General features: G+C 35.0%; 1 protein-coding gene across 2 annotated transcripts in view; it reads left to right on the top strand.

Moving 5' to 3' along the window:
• Positions 1-23,943, top strand: part of UCHL5 (ubiquitin C-terminal hydrolase L5) — a 45,840-nt gene that overhangs the window by 9,749 nt on the left and 12,148 nt on the right. Inside the window, exons 4-9 of one of the 2 annotated variants that reach the window (XM_008685653.2) lie at positions 13,399-13,524; positions 13,606-13,667; positions 13,744-13,874; positions 15,428-15,491; positions 20,555-20,657; positions 21,877-21,984. In XM_008685653.2, coding sequence (XP_008683875.1) covers positions 13,399-13,524; positions 13,606-13,667; positions 13,744-13,874; positions 15,428-15,491; positions 20,555-20,657; positions 21,877-21,984 — 594 coding nt within the window. Of the gene's footprint in view, positions 1-13,398; positions 13,525-13,605; positions 13,668-13,743; positions 13,875-15,427; positions 15,492-20,554; positions 20,658-21,873; positions 21,985-23,943 lie in introns of both variants that reach the window. The other variant, XM_008685652.2, reaches the window with a different exon arrangement.

Here is a 23,943-nt window from a genome sequence, read left to right as displayed (position 1 = left end):
ACATAAATAACAGGTTTTTTAGTGAAATATAATCACACTTACCAAAATAAAAAAAAATTAGCAAGAAGCTTTACATTTATGTTTTACATTTTTGCAGATTTAATGTCTGGCTTCATAGCACACAGCTGTTTTTTCCTGTCTGCTTCTTTATTCAGTCTGTTGCAGTATTTTGGTTTTGGTTTTGGTTTTGGTTGAAGTATATGAAGAAAATTCAGTTTCACACATATGTGTAGTTTGAAAGGGAGGAGTATTTTAATATCTTTTTCAGAGAATTATGGATAGTCTTTAATAGCAAAATTCAAAAAATGTTGCTTTCTTAAAGGTTAGTTGCAATGTGAAATCTGAAACCATATCAATGAACTATACTCTTTATTATATTAAAATTCTTTGGTTTATCTTGCTCTACAAATGGATTTTTGCTCATGCTGCATTTGATAACATCGTGCATTGGTCATTTTGAAAGCTCACCGATGTATACAGATCTTTTAAATGTTGACACATTTGATTACATACATGAAACTTTTAAACTCACAGTGGGTTAAGTATCATGAAACTTTTAAACTAACAGTGGAGGATCTTAGCCTTACCAAATTCTAATTTTTCACTTGAAAGTTCAAATTTTATCAAAAAAAACATATGCTGTCAGGTATTTTCCTGTAACAGGCTCATTTCACTCAATTCAAAGAAAAATATCTGCCACATACCCTGTTTGAACAACCATATTTGTCTGCCATTTGTGTTTTCAAGTGAAAAAGATGTTCCAAGATTAAAGCAGCCAACTTAGCTCACAACTCAAACAATGGTATTACTGCCTTTCCTCAAAATGACTAGCATGTTTTGGTTTACAGCAGAAGTGCTTTATTTGTGCTACCTATTTCATTTGATAGAAAACGAAGGACTTGTACTTCAAAGTCAGATTTTAATAAAAATAACTTTTACTGCTTCATTAAAGACAGTCTTCAGTAAAACTGGCTTTTTTTTTTTCACTGTTTGTGTCAATGAAACAGTATAATGCCACTGCCTAGATTGATGCTAAAATACCAGCAGTATTATCTGCCATTGCTATTATACTATCAGTACAAATGTGAAAGCAGGGAAGAAGGCAAAAACTGTCTTTGAATTATTATGAAAACAATTTTTGAGCTCATAAAGCCCTTGAGAAGGGTCTTAGGAATTCCCAGGGGGTCCATGGACCACACTTGAAAACTGCTGTTCTAGTATATACAGTGAAGTGTTGACTATTATTAGATGTCTCCAGACATTTGGTCCATTGTTTGGAAAAGCTGAAAAAGAGAATGATAAAAAGAGGTTTGATTTATGTTTAAAATCTAAGCTAAATATGATGTCATTTGTTTGAAAATTGCATTTATTTCTCAGACTCAAGATACTGCTTAGGATAATCTGTTTAACCTTTAGAAAGGTTGAAAATAAAACTGCTAATTCTCATTATTGCCCTTTGGATCAAGTCTTCGCTATTCCTCTTAGTAACTTGTTTTCCCTTTTCCTCTTACTACTTCTTTCCATTTTCCCCCAACTTTTTAAAATTGAGTGTTGTTTTTTTTTTTTTAGAAAAATGAGCACTTTCTTCTTTTTACTTCAAGGGTTAAGAGAACATTATTGTGTATTTTTTTTATGATAGCAGAACTTAAAGTACAGAAATACATAATGATAAAAGTGAGTATCTTTGTAACCCCACACCCATCTCTACTAACCACTTTTATTGGTTTGACTCATTCATTTAATCAGCAAGTAGTTATTGAGCACCCACTTTGTGCTAGGCATTGTTTTAGGTACTAGGGGCATAATGGTGAATAAGACAGGCATGTCTCTTCTTAATTTCAAAAATAATGAAAACAATTCAACAGTAGCCAACATTTACCATTCTTACTGTGTATCAGATATTGTGCTTTAGATATGTTATTTATTTAATCCTTGAAACAGCTCTGTGAGGTTATTATCCTAATGTCACAGATGAAGAAATTGAGACCTGGAAAAATTAATTTATTTTTCAGAGATCACGCAGAATTTAAACCCAGGTCTAAAACCCAGATTTGTGATTCCACATGCCATACTACCTCCCACATTGTCTTTTCATATGCTAACACATTATTATAATTTTCTTACTAAAGTTGGATTGTTCTGCAAAATACTTTGCATCTTTTTTCACTTAATGATAAAAGTTTGACTCTGTTCAATTTCCATACACATAATAGTATTAGCTAACGTTTTCTGAAGGCTTATTAGGCACTTCCATATGTATTATTTTTTATGTATAATTTATCTTTTGTAGCTGATACTCACAACAAAGCTATGTGGTTTCATAGATTCCTTATTATTTCACAGATGTGGAAACTGAGTCCCAAAGAGGTTGCCCAAGTTATGCAGGTATCATTGGCAGTATCATTGGCATATGTGACCATGTGCTGAGTGCAGACTCAGATCAGGCACTGTAGCTCTGAAGTTTTATGCTTTTGACCACATACAACATTGCCTCTTTTAAAAGTATTCTTGGTGTAAATGTCCTGTAACTTATTTAATCACTTAATGATCAACATTTTGAGTTTCTAATTATTTCTCTAACACAAATAATTTGTTTATATATTATAATACTTGTACTGATGTGAGAATTATTGTACAACAATAATTATAATTTCAAAACCACAGTTTGTGATTTTCAAGATCTAGATAATAGAGAAAAAATAGGAGACAGATAATTTTAAAAGTCCTTTAGGTGTATTTACTCCTTTTAAAGAAAGGTTTTATATTTTAAGGTATATAAATATATATATTCATTTTACAAAATTTAAGCGTAACTATATGATATAGGAAATAAAAGTCCCTTATAATCCCTGCTTCAGAGATAACCACTGAAAATGATTTATATTCTTCCAGATTTTTTTCTGTGTGTGTGCGTGTATGTGCGCGCGCATGCGTGTAATTTCTTTCACTAAATTGTGAACCTGGGAGTCTGGGGTTTTGTTTTTATGTACAGTTCCTGGCACATGGTAGATATCCAATAAATGTAGACTGAGCTTTTTATCTCTAAGAATATTAAAATTAACACTAGTATTCACTAACGCTACGACATTAATGGTTTATAGAGGTCTAAGTATTTTTAAGGTAAAAGAAAGTACTCTAAAGAAAAATGATACTAAGGTTTGAATTTGTAATATTTTTCTAGGTCTGTATTTCTATCTTAACTGTAATTTAATGTTTTATTTGTATTATATTATTCCTGCCATGTTTATTAGTATCTAGGATTAGTGATTTTCCAATAATACTGGGTGTTTTTTGTACCACATTATCTCAGCAGTTCTTATTGAACTGACAGATGAGTAATTCCCCAATAATATCTTTTAGTCTTTCTGGTGTATGCCTCTTATGAGCCTATGCCAGAAACTTTGTATTACATAATACATAATCCTTAATTCTAGGCTTCAAGGACTCATAATGATTTTATCCAGGAGTCTCCTATTTTCAGAAATTTAAAAAATGTAATTAAAATTATATTTATTTATGATAAGGTCATAAATACTAACTAAGTATATATTTTTGGTATTTATGGATGGAACTGAATCAGTTTAGAGAGATAATAGTAATACTGGCTGTCTTTAGCTGATCATACACTCTAATTGTAGGAGTGCATGAACGTGGATCACTGATGAATAAAGTATTGAGAAAAGAATCTAGTAATTATAATTTGTGTGTAAGAAATGACATTTTGTTGATACTTTGCTGCAAAACATTTTCTTGTTAAACCATTTTTCACCGATTTACTCACTAAGATTGTACTTACTAAGGTTGTATTGGGTTTGTCTGACTATTCAGTCTTCCAGGAAAGGATGATTGCCTACAATGTGCCAGATATTGTGCTAGGTGCTTGGAGAATGATAAATAGTCATAATTCCTGCCCACAGGTGCTTAGAGTTTAGTGGAAGAGATTGGTTTTAATCAGTGAAATGTAAAATTGTGGTGATAAGTGCTACATGGAGTGAAATGACAACCGTATTATACTGCAAAGTTTGAAAACAATGTGTGAGACCACCCTCACTTTGAACACCAACTACAGCGTTCAGGGTCACCAAGCCACCCTCACTTCTGACAATTGCAACTTTGGGGGGTCCCCAAGACCACCCTCAATTTCTGTACTTTTCTAGAAAAACTCATAGACCTTATTGAAAGCTGTTATAGTTATAGTTATGGTTTATTACAGTGAAAGTACAGATTAAATTCAGCCAAGGGAAGAGATGGTTGGGGCAGAGTCTGGGAAAGTTCCTTGCTCAGAGCTTCCAGTTGTCTTCTCCCAGTAGAGTCACAAATGACACTAACTTTCCTGGCAACCATATGTGACACTATGTACAGAGTATTGTCATTGAGGGAATCTCAACCAATTCTTGGTATCCAGAGGTTTTTTTCTGGCCTCAGTCTCATAGACCTGGCTGACCACCCAACGTGGCTGACCTCAGTTTCCAGTCACCTTGGAGATTGAGCTGATATTGTTGACCCAAAATTCCACCCGAAGTCACAGTGTTAGACTACCTTTATGGACCAAATGCCCCAGGTAAACAAAGATGCTCTTACAAGGCCTGGCTTTTCAAGAGCTTAGTGTTACCTCCCAGAAGCCAAGGGCAAAGCAAGGCTTCTTTTTGGGCAAGATTAAATTTTTTATTATATATATAAAAATGAGACTTGACCCCTTTAGGGAGATCTGAGAAAGCTCTGAGTAAGTGACAGTTTAGCTGAAGTCTAAAGGTTAAGTAGGTATTAGCTGGGAGAAAGAGGTTGAGGATCATCCCAGATTAATAACAGCTTTATAGCAGAAGGAAGTAAGACTAGTAAAATGTACTAAAAGAAGGCCAGTGTAACTGGCATATAGAGAGCAAGGGGAAGATGGCATGAGATGTGAGGCTGAACAGGCAGCCTGTTAATCACAATTAGGTACAGTTAGGTATAGAGACACAATGTTTTATAAGAAATAGAAGTTTTTCTCTTTCACTTCCAAGAACTGTCAGGATTACAGACTCTTTTGTTCCTTTGTGTGTGGATTCTATTCTAAAGATTACTTAGTGGCCCAAGATGATTGTTGGAGTTTTAGCCGTTCTATCTTAACTCCACATTCCAGAAAGCAGGAAGGGGACAGTACACTTCTCTCCTTTTGTGGACATTTTCTAGAATTTGCCAGTGTCACATACTTACTTCTGTCTGGCCAGAACTCAGTCACATTGCTGTACTGAGCAGCAAAGGAGAGTGGGAAAGTTGTCTTCATTCCAGGTGGTCATGGACCCAAATAAAATTTGGGTGCTTTATTCATATGGAAGAAGGAGAGGATGGTTATTAGAGAATATTAGCCTTCTGCCAGAAATGCTGACAAAGGTCAGATCATGCATGGTATTTTAGGCCAAGACTGAGACTTTTTGTCTGTATCTTAAGAGTAATAGAAGGTTATTGAAGTGTTTAAAGAAGTATGACATGATCAGATTTTTATTTAGAAGAGATCCCTTTGGCTATAGTGTAGAGAATTCATTTGAGGAGGAGACAGTGGTATAGAATATAAGACTAGTTATCAGGAGTCTTTTGCAGAAGTACGTGCAGAAGTAGATGAAAGATTGGTGGTAGAGATGAGTATGAGCAGATTTGAATAACACTTAATAGATAAAGTAGTTAGCACCCTTAATGTGTAATGGATTGGATGTGGGGATGAAGGAGGAAGACACAGCAACCAAGGATGATGCCTGTGTTTTTCTTTTTTCCTTTTTAAAAAAAATCATCTTCAGGTACATGGAGTAGGATTATGATAATCCTTGATTGATGACGCACACTCATGACTCCTATTTATTTGTTTATTTTGTTAAGTAATACAGTAAGCCCTTAAGAACTCACCACCCAAGTAAACTTCATCTATTATTTCCTTCTCTCTCACCCATTGTTCAACATAACTCTCATCCTCCCTCCCTCCATCCCTTGTAATCCATCCTCATGTTGAATTTGGTATATCATTTCCTTGCTTTTTTTAATTTTTTAAGAATTTATTTATTTCAGAGAGAGAGAGCTGGAGTGGGAGGGAGAGGGAGAGAGAATCTGAAGCAGACTCGGCAAAGAGCTGGACTTGGGGCTCGATCTTGCGAGATCATGACCTGACCCAAAACCAACAGTCAGCTGCTTAACTGACTGAGCCAGCCAGGCACCCCCCTCCCCGCTTTCTCTTTTATGTATTTTTTGTTCCTAAAAAGGGTGTGTGTATATAAAATTTTGACTAGATAAAAAGTATTATGCTTATCAATTGAAAAAAGAGGAGTGCTGAAATGAGACAAAAGCATTAATTTGGGGTCTCAAAGTTGCCATCAGGGAGCACAGATTTGAGTAGCAACCGAAACTGTGTTCCCTAGGCAATGAAAATCAAGGTTTTAAAAGACAAAAGGAATGTTTGTGTTGCTTACAAAGAATTTTGATTGGTGTTGACTCACAAAAAACTAATCTTGACTGAATATAATTGGTTGCTAAAGCTTTCACTAAGCGAAGTCTTACTGTAGCAAGTTACAGGTGTTTGGGCAGAGAGTCCTTGGAATTTATTCCCTTTCACTCAATTTGAAGTTCATGGTTTTATCTTGTGAGGATGTGCATAAGTCCCATTTCTTCATTGGCTTCCTGGCTCCATTTTATTTTATTTTATTTTATTTTATTTTATTTTATTTTATTTTATGTAAATATTTAATTTATTTGTCAGAGAGAGTTATTTGTCAGAGAGAAAGTGAGCACAAGTGGGGGGAGTGGCAGGCAGAGGAAGAAGCAGGCCCCTCTTCAGAGCAAGGAGCCTGATGCGGTACTCAATCTCAGGACCCTGAGCTGAAGGCAGACGCTTAACTGACTGAGCCACCCAGGCATCCCTCCTAGCTCCATTTTAAAATCCCCTGACATAAGTGGTTTATTTCATTTCATCTCTTACATTCTCTGTGTGATTTTGGGGGACTTACTTCATGACTTAATACTATATCATTAAGATTTTTCTATAAGTTGTTTATCATAGTATTGCATGCTGTATAATACCAACTGCATGAACATGCTGGGTTTATTTACTTATTCTTCCTAGATTGACATTTGAGTTATTATGAAGTATGTGGCTATAAACATTTTTCTACATGTCTGCTGTTGTATATGTGCAGATTTCTCCTGGTGTATACCTAGAAGTAGAATTGACTACTTAATGTGGTACATAAATGTATCAAAATGTTTTCTGAAGTAGATGCTCCAGTTACACTCCCATTAGGAATATCTGAGTAACTGTCTAGCCACATGCTCCAATGTGGTATTGTCAGGCCTTTTAATTTTTGCCAGCCAGCTTGTATTTCATTGTGGTCTTGGTTTACATCTCCCTGGACTCTAATCATTTTGAAAGTGTCCGTATGTGTTTCTTCTGTGAAATTTCTGTTTATTTTTATTTTTCTATGGGGTGAATCGTGTTTTTCTTTTTGATTTGTGAGTTGTTTATGTATTCTTGATACTACTTCTTCAAGTTGGCACCTTAATGTTTTACCTTTTCTGGGTGTCTGATGAATAGAATTTTATATTTGAACCAGTGCTTTTTGTATCTTGTTTAAGAAATTGTTATCTGTCTGAAGTTGTAAAAGATATTTACCTGTGTATTTAAATTTTAATTTTTGACATCTATGTCCATGATTCATTGGGTGTTGGGTTTTGGTATATCATGTAAAGTAGGAGTTCAGTTTTATCTTTTTCCATATAGATCAACATTTTTTTCTAGACTCATTTATTAAGCATCTGTTTTTTTCCTTAGTTATCTAACATATTCCGCCTCTGTTGTATATCAGAGTTCCGTGTGTGTGTGTGTGTTTTCTGGACTGTACTCTGTTCCACTCATCAGTTTGTCTCTGTGCCAATATCACTGTCCTAATTCCTTTCACTTATTCATAAGGTCCGATATCTAATAGGTAATGTCTTTCTTCCCTGCTCTTTTTCAGAAGTATCCTTCTATTCTTGGCCCCATGCTCTTCATGTAAATTTCAGAGTCATCTTACCAAGTTGTGTGAAAAATTCTGTTGGAATTTTGACTGGAATAACATTGACTATATATGTCAATTTGGGGAGAATTTATATCTTCATATTAAGTCATGAACATAGTATGTATCTGTTTAGATCTTTATTATCTTTAACATGTGTAATTTTCTCTGTAGAGATCCTTTCCTCTTTTATTAGATTAATCCTAACTCCTTGATATTTCTGTTATAATTATAGATCCTACCTTCTCTTCAATTAATTTTCTAGGTTTCGATGCTGGTAAAAAAATGCAATTCACTTTTATGTTTTAATATTTGGCTATCTTACTAAACTTTTCTATTACCTCTAATATTTGTATGTTGGTTATTTTGAAGGGGTTCTGTCTAAATTACTATATCAAGTGATAACAGTTTTATTTCCTCCTTTCACATCCTTATACCTCTAATTTATTTTTCTTTTCTTTTTGCTTAAGACCTTCAATAAAACATCATGATTTTAAAGGGACTGCTTTTACCATTTTCTTGTTTTGGATGATGTTTACTCTGGTTTTTATTTTTATTTTTTTAAATGTTCTTTTTCAGGTAAGGGCATTTTGTTACTAATTTAGTGAGTGTCTTTATTATGAAAATTTTTCAAATGCTTTTTGAAATCATCCTTCATATCTGGGATAAGCCTAGTTGGTCATGATATATTCTGTCTTTATGTACTGTCAGATTTAATTCAGTATTATTTGCTTAGCGTTTTCATTTATATTAATGAATGAAATGGACCTTAATTTTCTTTTCTTGTAATAGCTTTGATTAGTTTTAGTATTAGGGGTTTGCTGGGAATTTCCTCTTTTTTTTTTTTATTGTTCCAAAGAATTTGTATCAAGTTTAGATGATCTTTTTCTTCAGATTTTGATAGAATTGGCCTGTACAGCCAATTCTGGGCCTTTACAGTTAATTCTGGGCCTGGTATTTTCTTTGTGAGTATATATATAACTACTGGTTCAGTTTAATACTTAAAAGACCATTTAGGCTATTTCTTCTTGACTTGGTTTTGATAAGATTTTTTTTTAATTTCTGCATTTTTTTAAAGATTTTATTTATTTATTTGACAGAGACAACCAGCGAGAGAAGGAACACAAGCAGGGGGAGTGGGAGAGGAAGAACCAGGCTCCAGCAGAGCAGGGAGCCCGATGCGGGGCTCAATCCCAGAACCCTGGGATCACGCCCTGAGCCGAAGGCAGAGCTTAACGACTGAGCCACCCAGGCACCCCTAATTTCTGCATTTTAGCTTAAATTTACAAAATTGTTTCATATGGTTATTAGTATTCCCTTATTCTTTTTAACTTTATTTTATTTTTTAAAATATTTTATTTATTTGAGAGAGAGAGAACATGAGCAAGGGGAGGGGCAGAGGGAGAAGCAGACTCCCTGCTAAGCAGGGAGCCCAATGTGGGATCAGGATCATGACCTGAGCTGAAGGTAGATGGTTAACCAACTGAGCCACCCAGGCGCCCAACCCCTTTTTTATAGTTGTATTCCTGACTCCTAGAATCCTGACTTGCATATTTGTGTGATAGAGGTTTCATGTATTCATTAATCTATCACATTGTATTGTTTCATATGTGCATTAGGGTAGCAATCCAGCTGATCTTGTTTCTGTTTTCAGCCATGTTCAATCCTTGCTGTAAATTGTCAAACTGAATCTTTCATAATAAAAACCCTATTTTTATTATGTTATTTCCCTATTAAAAATCTTTTGCTCCGAGGGCAAACTACTAATTGCTAAGGTCAGTGGTTTTCAAGGTAACAAATAATGCCAAACCCTGACCACAATCATGCTGATACAAACCAGTATGCTCATTGTCTTTTGAACATACCATGTAAATTTGTTCCTTCGTTCATACCCTCTTGTTTCCCTGAATGAATTTCCTTCTCTATTCTCTAGGTCCTATAAAGCTTTCAAAGCTCTGTTACAATTTTACACTCATAGAGAAACCTCTGTTACTTAAAGATGATTTCTGTCTTCATCATTTTGGTTTTCTGTTCATCTCTTTCTCATGTGTGGATTTTTTTCTAAATTTTTCACAGGCAGGGCACTTATTGCATACTTTTTTTGTTTTGTGTTTATTTTAGAGTCACCTTCCCTTGAGTTACCCACAGTTTTATTCTCAACCCTTTTTTCCCCCTTGACTATGAATAAATATTGAAAACTTTTTATTTTATGGCTACAATTCAGTGAAGATTGACTGTAATTTATAATGCAGTACTTTATTATAGGAGCGTTCCTCTGAGCACCCACCATATTGTTTTGTATAAACTATGAAAAGAAGTTATTCTCTAGTCCAGGGGTTACAAGTCAAGTGGCTGCAGTATCAGGTTGCAACACGTATGCGTGAATCAGGTTGTGTGTAATAAATAGGGAGTGAAGAGCCTGGATGAACTAAAGAATGTATGTTCTTTCAAAGGAATTCAAACCAAGTTCTTAAAGTTCTGGACCAGCCCTACTTGTGACCTCTTACTCTAGCCTCCTTTTATTGTTGAACTTTACTACTGTGTTTGAACATGTGTTACAAGCTAGAGCATATAATAGAATACTCAGGATAAACTAAAGATTTAAAAAGTTGGGGATTACAAAATAAGTTAGGCTGCAGTAAATTTTTTGTGACATGAACTAAAGTTAAAGTTCTTCCAAACAGATGTATATAAGGTGCTTTTTATGTGAGTTTCATGAGGTGAAAGACCTCTCTAACTCTCTCATTCACTCTGCATCCCACACACCACAATGTCTGGCACACTGTAGGTGGTTAGTAAATACTTGAATGACTGTATGGAGATACCCTTTTTTTTTTTAAATGATTTTTTATTATATTAGTCACCATACAGTACATCCCCGGTTTCCGATGTAAGGCTCGATGATTCATTAGTTGTGTATAACACCCAGTGCACCATGCAATACGTGCCGTCCTTACTACCCATCACCGGTCTATCCCATTCCCCCAACCCCCTCCCCTCTGAGGCCCTCAGTTTGTTTCTCATAGTCCATAGTCTCTCATGTTTCATTCCCCCTTCTGATTACCCCCCCTTTCTTTATCCCTTTCTTCCCCTACCGATCACCCTAGTTCTTATGTTCCATAGATGAGAGAAATCATATGATAGTTGTCTTTCTCTGCTTGACTTATTTCACTTAGCATTATCTCCTCCAGTGCCATCCATGTTGTAGCAAATGTTGAGAACTCGTTCTTTCTGATAGCTGAGTAATATTCCATTGTATATATGGACCACAACTTCTTAATCCAGTCATGTGTTGAAGGGCATCTCGGCTCCTTCCACGATTTAGCTATTGTGGACATTGCTGCTATGAACATTGGGGTGCATATGGCCCTTCTCTTTACTACGTCTGTTGGAGATACCCTTTTTAAGGTCTTTTTTTCCTTTTGGCAATTCTATGCTATATATAGCATAACCACCTGGTGGCGCTAAACTCATTTTTAAACCTGGAAAGGTATTTTTATACCCATGCACACCATGATTGCTATTCTTCATACACACACAAAATAAGTGTAATAAATCATGGACAATGTGAATCATTATTAACATTGAAGGAGAAATAGTAACCACGGGATTTTTTCTTTTTAAAGAAATATTGAAGATGATTATACAAAAAAACCTGCATGTTTAATGTTTATAACTTGATGACTTTGGAGGAGTTTTTTTTTCCTAATTCTTTAAGAAAGTTTTCTAAAGTGATGGATTACAGATTTGAAGCCCCTAGATCATAGGAATGTTTGAGAGTACTGTGCTGTAGCCTCAGCATCTAGCCTGGCACTGGGTACATAGTGTGTCCCTAATGTGTGAATTTGAAAGAACGTGTGAATGAGTATAAACTTTAACTTCTTCTAACTTCATTCCTACCAAATCATTCCCAGATAATTTCATTCCAGATAATTTTGGCCCAAGATAAGGGGGCACTGAGTCTTACAGAGTTTTAGTTAACCACCTTTATGAAGTCTCCTTTAATCACTGAAATTTTTTTCTCCAAATTTACTAAAGAACTGTGATTCAGAGAAAAATACATATTAAAAGTAATCAGCAGTATTAATTGGATTCTAGATTTCCTGTTACTTTTCTCTAATTTGTCCATTATAAGATAGTTTTGAGTACAAGATATTATTAGAGAGGAATATCAGAAGTGTGGTGGTATTGTTATATTTGTTTGAGACCTGGGTATTAGTGTTTCCTAGTAGAGAAAGCAGTCTTACCAAGGAATTTTTTGAACATACTGCAGCAAACGATGTAAGAACTGGTGGATTTTAGAAGACCTCAAAAGCCTCTGGCAGCACAATAAGTAGAGGAATATAAGAATTAAAGACAAAAGATAATTGAAAATTTTTTTTCCGAAATCCGGCAGGATATAAACAGTTTGCTAAATTTTAAAATCATAAGTGAATTAGCATTTTGGAAAGACTCTAATTAGAAAATAGTATTTAATCATAATGTAGTAACAAAATATAGCAATAGAACTAAACTATTTTGAAAAAATCATTCACCAAATTTAGTTCAACTTTATAATTAACATAGCTGGTATTCACACTGATAATCTGAGGTTCTTTCTAACTCTATAATCTCAACACTGTTTAGGGGCTGTAGGAAATGTGGAAGAAGTCCTTGTCCACAGTAGGTTATAATCTTGTTAGGGAGACCACATATATGTACAGAGCCAGCCTAACATGGTGGCTAAGTGCACAAATTCTAGAATGAGACTGTCTGCCTCTTGCTTAGCTCTGTGCCCTTGGGGCAAGTTACTCAACTTCTTTGTGCCTTAGCCTCCACAAATGTAAAATGGGGATAGTAATATTACTCCTTCATAGGTTGTTGAGAGTATTAAAAGAATTAATGCATGTGAAGTGCCTAGTAAAGTACCTGGCACATAGTAAGTGCTATCTGAATTTTTTTCACTCTGACTAAAATATAAGGTCCACATAATTTGTTAAATAAATAGTTACCAACTAGATGACAGCACTGTAAAGACTACATATGATTGAGCTGAAAAAATGTGTGGACAATATATATCCTTTCTAGAAACTCGAAGGTAGAAACTAATAGCAATTGTTGGATAAAAGCTACCTAGGTGAGTTGGAGCTTGTGCTGAATATGGAAATATAGGTTAAATTTGGAAATGAATTTAGGAAGAAGTGTGAATAGGAGGGAGGACAGGTTCTTTTGGTTTAATCAGCTGTGTTTAGATCAGGAAAGATAGGTCTTGTTACCCTAACTGGATTGGTTTCACTGATGTTATAAGTTTATTTAACTTATTTGGTTTCCTAGAATCCTCAACTCCAGAATCGCAGCTTTTTAAAAAATAAATTGATAATATTTTTGCCGTTATGTTTTATAGGTAATTAACAATGCTTGTGCTACCCAGGCTATAGTAAGTGTATTATTGAACTGTACGCATCAAGATGTCCATTTGGGAGAGACATTATCAGAGTTTAAAGAATTTTCACAAAGTTTTGATGCAGCTGTGAGTATAATATTACTATTCCTAGAATGCTTTATTTGTGATAGTTCTCTTTTTAATTGGCTACTTTAACAATTATTTTAGATGAAAGGTTTGGCACTGAGCAATTCGGATGTGATTCGACAAGTACACAACAGTTTTGCCAGGTAGAGACTTTTTGTTAAATAAACACTGTTTCTTTTTTGCTTGTTTGTCTCTCACTATTTCTTTTCTTCATTGTAGACAGCAGATGTTTGAATTTGATGCAAAGACATCAGCAAAAGAAGAAGATGCTTTTCACTTTGTCAGTTATGTTCCTGTAAATGGAAGATTGTATGAATTAGATGGATTAAGAGAAGGACCGATTGATTTAGGTAATCTGGTTCCTGTTCCTGGTATTTCACTTTTGACAAGGAAAAAAGATTGGGCATTCTCCTTTGTTTTTGCCACAGTGCTGCTTAGATTTTGAAGGGGAAGGTGACTATGAGGTAGTATAATGTCATGAAAGTCTTAAGCTTTTCATTACTTAGGAGGTTAAATAACAGAAAGGACGTGTTGACTACTATGGTTCAACTGGGATCTTTAATTTTTTTCTAAGAGAAAATTTCTTTAATCCATAGATAGATTATGTAATTTATTTTTTTTAATTTTCCAGTTAACTTTAAAAAGCTACTTCTTTTAGTGAATATAAGTTATTCTTGTCATTTTTAACCTACTGATGACCATCTTGCATTAAAATATTTTCACTTAGATTTGTATCATTCAGAATCACTTTAATTCAGTGTTTAACAATCTACAAAAGTGTTTTACTTTGAAGTTTCTGAAATAGTGCATTAGTATGCTGTCCTTTGGGCCAAAGGGTAAATTTGTCCCAATCCCACTCATCTCTAACCTTAAGCAAAAATGATAAATGGTTAGCAAGGTTGAGGATATAATTGGTGGTTCTGATATAGTACTAAAATCATAGGCCCACAGAGAATTTTAACTCCTTATTTTTACCTCATTAAGTTTCCTTTTTAAAAAAATTACGTTCATTTTTAAGTCCAACAAAACCTGTTTTTATTGAACCTAATGTTATCTGGTGTTTGTAAAACTTTATAGTTTTATTAGATTAAAAAATGAACCTAGGTTCATTTTGTTTGTACTTTTTTGACGATAGCCCCTGCATAGAACAATAATTTGTCTAATGCAGATTTACATGTTTTTAAAATATTTACTTTAAAATATTTAAAAATATTTATTTTTCTGTGTCACAGAAAATTAATAGAATGTTCTTTAAATTCTCTTTAAGTTTTTTGTAGTTTCATGGTTGAGCTGATCTCTGCATTTTCTCTCTTGGCTTCTATCTGGTCACTTACTCTGTATTCGTTAGAACCGTCAAATACAAAGGAAGTAAACGATAAAGTAGAGCAGCCAGTTTTGCTGTACAGCTGGTGGCTATGCTGAAAATTGTGGTGAAAAGGAGGATTAAAACAACTGGGTAAAACTGGTTTTGCATTATGTGTGATTTCAGTTTTTTATTTTATAGTTATGATGATAGGGAGTCAGATTGATAAAGATTGAATCCATATTTTCTAACTTACGTGCTCATTTTTCTTAGACCTCAGTTTTATCACTGTAAAATGGTAGTTATCCTTATTTCACAAAGTTGTGGATTTTAATGGGATAACTCCCTAATTAATTACTTTTCCAGGTGTTTGTTCAGCACCTAAGTGACACAATAATGTGGTAATGCAAATTATGCTAATGCTTTTTGCCCTCACCTTTACTCCAAAACTAAGTATTGAAGCTTAACATTGTTATGCTAAAAGGATTTTTACCATCCTGAATTTCCCGAGATATTTATAAAAAGATATTTTAGACTAACTTTTGAAATAATTTTAATGTTGATTTTATTTGATTTAATTGCTTTCAAATTTCTTTCTAGGTGCATGCAATCAAGATGACTGGATCAGCGCAGTGAGGCCAGTCATAGAAAAAAGGATACAAAAGTAAATGCTCAGCTAATCTTACTGGCATAGTATTCTGGTTTTTAAACATTTTTTTTTCAACTTTTATTCTATTATTATTTTAGCAGTGCTTGTTGAACATCTTTTTGATTGGATTAATATGTTCAGGAAATCTATTTCAGAAATATTTAAATTCTGCATAGTAATATATGCCCTCTTTATAAAAGTTAAACTTGCAGATCTCCATTGGATATTTTCTTTCATTGTTTTGTAGAGTTGTTTTTAAGCATATTTTTTTTTATTAAATTAAAACCTTTATTTGGAGATAATTGTATATTCATGTTCAGTTATGAAAATAATGCAGGGAGATCCCATGTACCTTTTACCCAGCAAGGGTAACATCTTATCGAACTGGAGTACAGTGTCCACAGCCAGGATGTTGACATTGATACAGTCAAGGTGCAGAATGATTTCATTAGCACAAGGATTCCTCATTGTTGCCCTTTTAGAGCCACAACCACTTCCTTCCTCTGTTGCCACTCTCCCCTCCCACCCTTAATCCCTAGTTTTATAATTTTTGTCAGTTAAAGAATGTTGTATAAATGGAATCATACAATATGTAACCTTTTGGGACTGGCTTCTTTCACTCAGAATAATTTTCTGGAGATTTATTCAGGTCGTTAAGTACATAAGTAGTTCATTCTTCTCTAACTATGGGTAGTAGTCTATGGTATGGGTAGGACCATTTTTTTGCCTATTTACCCACTGAAGGACATAAGGATTGTTTCTAGTTTTTGGCTGTGATGACTAAAGCAACAATAAACATTTGTGTACACATTTTTGTGTGAATATAAATTTTCATTTCTCTGGGATAAATGCCCAGGAGTGCCATTGCTGAGTTGTAAATGCGTGTTTAATTTTCTAAGAAACTGCCAGACGCTTTCAGAGTGGCTGTACCATTTTACATTCCTACCAGCAATGTATGAGTGATCCAGTTTTTCCACATCCTTGCTAGCATTTGGTTTTATCAAAATTTTTTATTTTAGCCATTCCAGTAGGTGGGTAGTGATATTTCATTGTAATTTTAATCTATATTTCCCTGATGACTAATGATGTTGAAAATCTTTTCATTCCTTTTGCCTATTTTGTAATTGGATTGTTTGTTTTTTGACTGTTGAGCCTTGAGTTTCTTTACATACTCTAGATAGTACTAGTTCTTCATCAGACACGTTGCCTGTAAATATTCTCTCCCTGTCTGTAGCCTGTCCCCTAATTCTCCCAGTATAGTCTTTCAAGAGCAAAAGTGCTTAATCCCAATGAAGTCTAATTTATTAATCTTTTCCACTATGAATTGTTTTTTGTTGTCAATCTAAGAATTCTTTGTCTAGGCCTAGGTCCTAAAGATTTTGTCTTTTTACCTAAAAAGTTTATATTTTAACATTCTACATTTAAGTCTGTGATCCATTTTGAGTTAATTTTTGTACATGTTGTGAAGTTAAGTCAAAGTTCATTTTGTTGCCTATGCATATCCATGTGCTGTAGCACCATTTGTTGAAAAGGCTATCCGTCCTCTACCAATTTGGTAGAATTATAAAAAACCAGTTGGGTGTATTTGTGTGTCTGTTTCTAGGTTCACTGCTTTGTTTTATTGACCTGTGTGTCTGTTCTCTGCCAGTCCTACACAGTCTTGATGACTGTGGCTGTATTGTAAGTCTTGAAATCAGATAAACTGATACCTACAACTTTATTCTTTTTCTTGAAAATTGTTTTAGCTGTTATAGTTCCTCTGTCTTCCCATATAAATTTTAGTATAATCTTGTGCATATCTACAAAAATTCTTGCTGGGATTTTGATAGGAATTGTGTCAAACATTTATATCTGTTTGGGGAGAATTGGTATAAGTCTTCCTGTCCATGAACATGGTATGTCTCTCTATTTACTTTGATCTTCTCTAATTTTTTCATCAGCATTTTGTACTTTTTAGCATACAGGTCCTGTACATGTTTTGTCAGATTTATACCCAAGTACTCTAGTCTTTTGAATGATTACAAATGATACTATATTTTCATACTTGATTTCTTTGATCATTATTAGTGTGTAGAAACACAGTTGATTGTTTTCTTTCTTTTTCTTGAATCCTTTGACCTTGCCGAATTCATGTACCAGCTTTAGAAGTTATTTTGTGAGTTCTTGGCATTTTCTCCATAATCATGTCATTTGCAAAGAGGGACAGTTTTGGATTTGTCTACTTCACATTTCAGTTTAATCAGTTTTTATTTTACATATTTTGCAGGTCTGTTGTTTGGTGCATAAACTAAACATCACTATCTCCTTAGTGGATTGATTTTTTATCATTATGTAATATCCCTCTTTAGTAATTTTCTTTGTTTTGAAATTTACTTTATCTCATAGTAATATAGCCAGTCCTGCTTTCTTTTGATTAGTGTTTTCATTCAGGTTGAGATTTTTATCATTTTTAGTATGACAAATGATTACAGATTGAAACCTGGACATTTGTGGCTTTATATAACAAAACTCTGGATTTTTTTTTTAAAGATTTTATTTATTTATTTGACGGAGAGAGACAGCCAGCGAGAGAGGGAACACAAGCAGGGGGAGTGGGAGAGGGAGAAGCAGGCTCCCAGCGGAGGTTCGATGCAGGGCCCGATCCCAGAACACCGGGATCACGCCCTGAGCCGAAGGCAGACGCTTAATAACTGAGCCACCCAGGTGCCCCAAAACTCTAGATTTTTTCAATAAAATTTCTGTTAAGCTGGTTTATGTGGGCACTGCTCTGGCATCTCAGGATGCTACCTCATTACTGCCAGGTGGGAGTGGAAGTTCAGGTTCCCTATCCTGCTTCCATTGACACTGGAAATGGGAAGAGTTTCCTTGTTATTACTACACAGGGGTGGGAGTTCCCACCCCAAAAGGGTGAAGCCCCCAAAAGGGTGTCCACTTGACACTACCCTGGCTGGAAGGAGTAGGAATGCCTTGTTACTGCTTACTACATGGCTTCACTGTCACTAAAGTGGGGGAGGGGGCTTCTTTACCACTGTATGGTAGTGACTTCCCACTTGGCTTCCCATTTAGTCTCTTCTAGACACTGCAAATAGGTATCATTACTGCCCATAGGGATGAAAGTCGTATCTCCCTACTCAGTCTTTGCTGGTGGGTAGGGTTGGGGCACAGTTTTTTTTCAGTTGTGTTTAGCTGCGGTAGAGTGGTTATTGTCCAAAGGTTTTCTGTCTCATGATCTCCCCTTTCTTATTTGGATAGAAGGAGCAGACTTTTGTTGGTGCTTTTTTTGACTGTGCCTGTTGGCATTTCTTAGTTGCTGGCTTCTTTAACTCCAAGTTGAGGCTATATGAAGGCAAATGAGATAACTCAAGGAGTTCACCACTGTGTCATTTTTGGATCCTCTTTTTAAAAAAAGATGTTATGTCTAGTGTTTTTATTTGGTATTTTCTTAGTAAGAGGAATAAGGAAATGGAAGTTCCACAGCAGAGTTTTATTTATTTAATTTTGTAAAATTTAAATTCAGTTAATTAACATATAATGTATTAATTATTTCAGGGGTACAGGTCTGTGATTCATCAGTCTTATATAATACCCAGTGCTCATTACAACACATACCCTCCACATTGTCCATCACCCAGTTACCTCATCCATCCACCCTCCTCCCCTCCAGCAACCCTCAAAAGTTTGTTTTCTCTGATTAAGAGTCTCTTATGGTTTGTCTCCCTCTCTGGTTTCATCTTGTTTCATTTTTTTCCTCTCTACCCCTATGATCCTCTGTCTTGTTTCTTAAATTCCACATAGCAGTGAGATCATTTGATAATTGTCCACAGCAGAGTTTTAAAAACAACATTTTTACAAAGTTCAAAGCACTGTAGTTATATTGCTCCTAATTCTTTTGGTGAATAGAATTATATATGAGAAACTGTTATAAGTGAATAATGCAAAAACAGGCTTACATTTTCTGTATATTCTCATCTTGATTAAGCACCATTTACATAATCTTACCAGTAATTCTTCTAATGTCAATCCTTACCATAAATAAACTTATATTATGAGGTGTTTCATTGTGATACTCTGGTATCAGAGTAGTGAAAATAAAACATTATTCAGAAATTTTGCAACAGGATATGACCACATTATATTAGTAAAATATTATATAAATATTTTATAATTTATAATAAAATGTAAAGTATAAGTGAAATAAAAAATTTATTAACTAAAAATAGCAGCTATATCATGACTTGGAAAAAAGTATATAGTTAGGAATATAGTTAATTACCATCAAAATGCCAGTATAATTAATCCAACAACCGTGAGGTCTTGGTTTAATTATTTTTTTCTGAGGTCTGAAGTAAATGATGGTTGACATATTTTTTATAAAAGTAGGAAAACATTTTTTATTTCAAATGTTTAGTGGTATAATTTTATTTTAGAACATTTAAAAATATTTGTGATTAAACTTAGTTTTTTTTTCTGCAGTTGTAGGCTTTCATATATGAAAGTTCTTTTTTTTTTTTTTTTAAAGATTTTATTTATTTGACAGAGAGAGAGACAGCCAGCGAGAGAGGGAACACAGGCAGGGGGAGTGGGAGAGGAAGAAACAGGCTCCCAGCGGAGGAGCCCAATGTGGGGCTCGATCCCAGAACACCAGGATCACGCCCTGAGCCCAAGGCAGACGCTTAACGACTGAGCCTCCCAGGCGCCCCTGAAAGTTCTTTTTAAATGTCAATTTTCACTGTTAGCCAATTGATAGATTTGTTTTTATCCTAAAGAACCATGGGGTAGTCACAATAGATTATCTTTTTTTTTTTAAGTATTTTTTTTAAGATTTTATTTATTAATTTGACAGAGAGAGACAGCCAGCGAGAGAGGGAACATAAGCAGGGGGAGTGGGAGAGGAAGAAGCAGGCTCCTATCGCAGGAGCCTGATGTGGGACTCAATCCCAGAACGCTGGGATCACGCCCTGAGCCGAAGGCAGAGAAGCTTAACGACTGCACCACCCAGGCGCCCCACACAATAGATTATCTTAATTGTAATAGTGTTCTAGTTCTTTATTACATTATAAACTTTAACTTTTTTTTAGGTACAGTGAAGGTGAAATTCGATTTAACTTAATGGCCATTGTGTCTGACAGAAAAATGATATATGAACAGAAGATAGCAGAGTTACAAAGACAACTTGCTGAGGTTTGTGACCACGTTTTTTAAGTGCAAAATTCTAGTTTAGTTGTCTCAGGAAAGTATTCTCTCTCTCTCTGTCTTTGTTCTTTCGCTTTCTTTATTTTCTTTCTTTCTTTCTTTGTTTAGTTCTTCCTTTTTTCTCTTTCTTTCTCTCTCTCTCTTTCTCTCTTTCTTTCTGTCTTTCTCTGTCTCACTTCCTTCCTCCCTTCCTTCCTACTCGATTTAATCAAGTGTCCTGAGTGATGATTAAGAGAATACACTCTGGAGTCAGGCTGCCTAGATTCAGCTCCTGGATTTGCCACTTAGTGGATGTATGAATTGGAATATACTTCTTTGTGCTTCAGATCCTTCCTTCCTTCCTTCCTTCCTTCCTTCCTTCCTTCCTTCCTTCCTTCCTTCCTCTCTCTCTCATTCTTTCTTTCTTGAAAGAGAAAGAGAGAGCATGCGCTTGTGCGAGTGGTAGGGGTGCAGGGAGAGGGAGAGAGAATCTTAAACAAGCTCTATGCCATGCATGGAGCCCATGAGGGGCTTCATCTCATGAACCTGAGATCATGACCTGGGACTAGATCAAGAATCGGTCGCTTAACTGACTGAGCCCCCCAGGAGCCCCTGTGCTTCAGTTTCTTAATGTAAAATGAAGTTAATAGTATTTACCTTAGAAGGCTATTGTGAGGATTAACTGAGGTAGTATATATAAGCCACTTAAAACAGACTGACAAATTATATATGCTAAGTAAGTGTTAGCAATTAACTATTTAATTTCATTATATAATTAAGCAAGTTAGAATATATTTCTCACAGAAATAATTGGATACATTTAGATTTACATGGACTCTTTACTAATCTTTGTAATTGATTGTTTAGTAAATATGACTGGAGAAGATAATTAGTAATAATACCTTTTTTACATTCCTTTGATGGCATTTTCTTAATAACATATTTAAGCAGATTTATTTTGTAGCTGAACAAAAGGTTGTAGCAATATAGTATTTTGCAGTATAGATATTTTTAGGTAAAAATTCATATGTGTTATTGTAGAACATAGAAATATGGGAGGTACTGCTTAGGGCTTTTGTCCTTTAATATTGGAGTTAGACTGGTATTCTGACACCAATATTAAGAGTAAAATTTGAAGATAATTGTACCGTGTTTATCATTTTAAAATATTTTGGATTCAAGCCTCAATCATTAGGGTATGCTGTTTCTTTTTCTTTACCCTAAGGAGGAACCCATGGATACAGACCAGGGTAATATGTTAAGTGCTATTCAGTCAGAGGTTGCCAAAAACCAGATGCTTATTGAAGAAGAAGTACAGAAACTAAAAAGATATAAGGTATGTTTTCTTTTTATTTCTTCCTTTGTTTTAATATAGAGTAGTATATTTTCACATGAAGGTATGTTGAATACTTGATTGTTTTCCCCATCATTTACTAGTTTTCAGAATAACGCGTTGGTTCCTTGGCACTCCAGAAAGATAACTATGTAGGTTTCTTTCTTTTTATTTATTTTTTTTAAAGTATCATTATGAACAAATTTTTAACCTATTTGATGCTTCACTTCACTGCAATTAATGATGATCAAATTGTCTTATCTTTGGCCATTAGGATCTATTTCAAGTCCTAAGTCCTCATGATATGATTCTCTTCATCTTTGATAGCTTCCTTGATTTCCAGTATGACAAGATGTTTCAGACTTATCTTGTACATTTCCTCCTTCAGACTTGGATTAGCCATTTTATTCAAGAACCCCTGGGTTCTTTTCTTGGGAAATTTTATTTAGAAACCACTATTTGGGTGCTCAGTGATACTTATTAGTCATTATGTCTAGGTCTTGTCAGAGCTAAGAAATACATTTTTGTTTGTTTCTTATTTTAGTTTTTTTTTTAAATAATAATATTTTTTTATAATATTATGTTAGTCACCATACAGTACATCCTTCTGTTTATCCCCCGTTCTTCTTCCCTTTCTTCTCCTACCGATCTTCCTACTTCTTATGTTCCATAAATGAGTGAAACCATATGATAATTGTCTTTCTCTGCTTGACTTATTTCACTTAGCATTATCTCCTCCAGTCCCGTCCATGTTGCAGCAAATGTTGAGAAATCGTTCTTTTTGATAGCTGAGTAATACTCCATTGTATATATGGACCACAGCTTTTTAATCCAGTCATCTGTTGAAGGGCATCTTGGCTCCTTCCACGATTTAGCTATTGTGGACAATGCTGCTATGAACATTGGGGTGCATATGGCCACTTTTTTTCCTCTAGCTTCTGTATCTTTGGGGTAAAAACCCAGTAGTGCAATTGCTGGATCATAGGGTAGCTCAATCCTCAAGATCACGCCCTGAGCCGAAGGCAGACACTTAACGACTTCGCCACCCAGGTGCCCCTCAATCTTTAACTTTTTAAGGGACCTCCACACTGTTTTCCAAAGTGGCTGTACCAGCTTGCTTTCCCACCAACAATGTAGGAGGGATCCCCTTTCTCCACATCCTCTCCTACAATTGTTGTTTCTTGCCTTGTCAATTTTTGCCATTCTGACTGGCATAAGGTGGTATCTCAATGTGGTTTTGATTTGAATTTCCCTGATGGCTAATGATTTTGAACATTTTTTCATGTATCTGTTAGCCATTTGTATGTCATCATTGGAAAAGTGTCTGTTCATATCTTCTGCCCATTTTTTGATTTGTTTATTTGTTTCTTGTGTATTGAGTTTGAGAAGTTCTTTGTAGATCTTGGATACCAGTCTTTAATCTGTAGCATCATTTGCAAAAATATTCTCCCTTTCCGTGCGCTACCTCTTAGTTTTTTTGACTGTTTCCTTGGCTGTGCAGAAGCTTTTTATCTTGATGAAGTCCCACAAGTTCATTTTATCTTTTGTTTCTCTTGCCTTTGGAGATGTGTCATGAAAAAGGTTGCTTTGGCCGATGTCGTAGAGGTTGCTGCCTATGTTCTCCTCTAGAATTTTGATGGATTCCTGTCTCACATCGAGGTCTTTCATCCATTTGGAGTTTATTTTTGTGTATGGTGTGAGATAGTGGTCAAGTTTCATTCTTTTGCATGTAGCTGTCCAATTTTCCCAGCACCATTTATTGAAGAGACTGTCTTTTTCCCACCGGATGTTTTTTCCTGCTTTATCAAATATTAGTTGCCCAAAGAGCCGAGGGTCCATTTCTGGGTTCTCTATTCTGTTCCATTGGTCTATGTGTCTGTTTTTGTGCCAGTACCATGCTGTCTTTGTGATCACAGCTTTGTAGTACAGCTCGAAATCCGGCATTGTGATGCCCCCAGCTTT

Source organism: Ursus maritimus, unplaced genomic scaffold, assembly GCF_017311325.1.
Source record: "Ursus maritimus isolate PB19 unplaced genomic scaffold, ASM1731132v1 scaffold_2, whole genome shotgun sequence".
NCBI classification, from domain to species: Eukaryota; Metazoa; Chordata; class Mammalia; order Carnivora; family Ursidae; genus Ursus; species Ursus maritimus.
The sequence above is the reverse complement of the archived record's forward strand: the minus strand, read 5'-3'. Positions and strand labels throughout refer to the sequence as shown.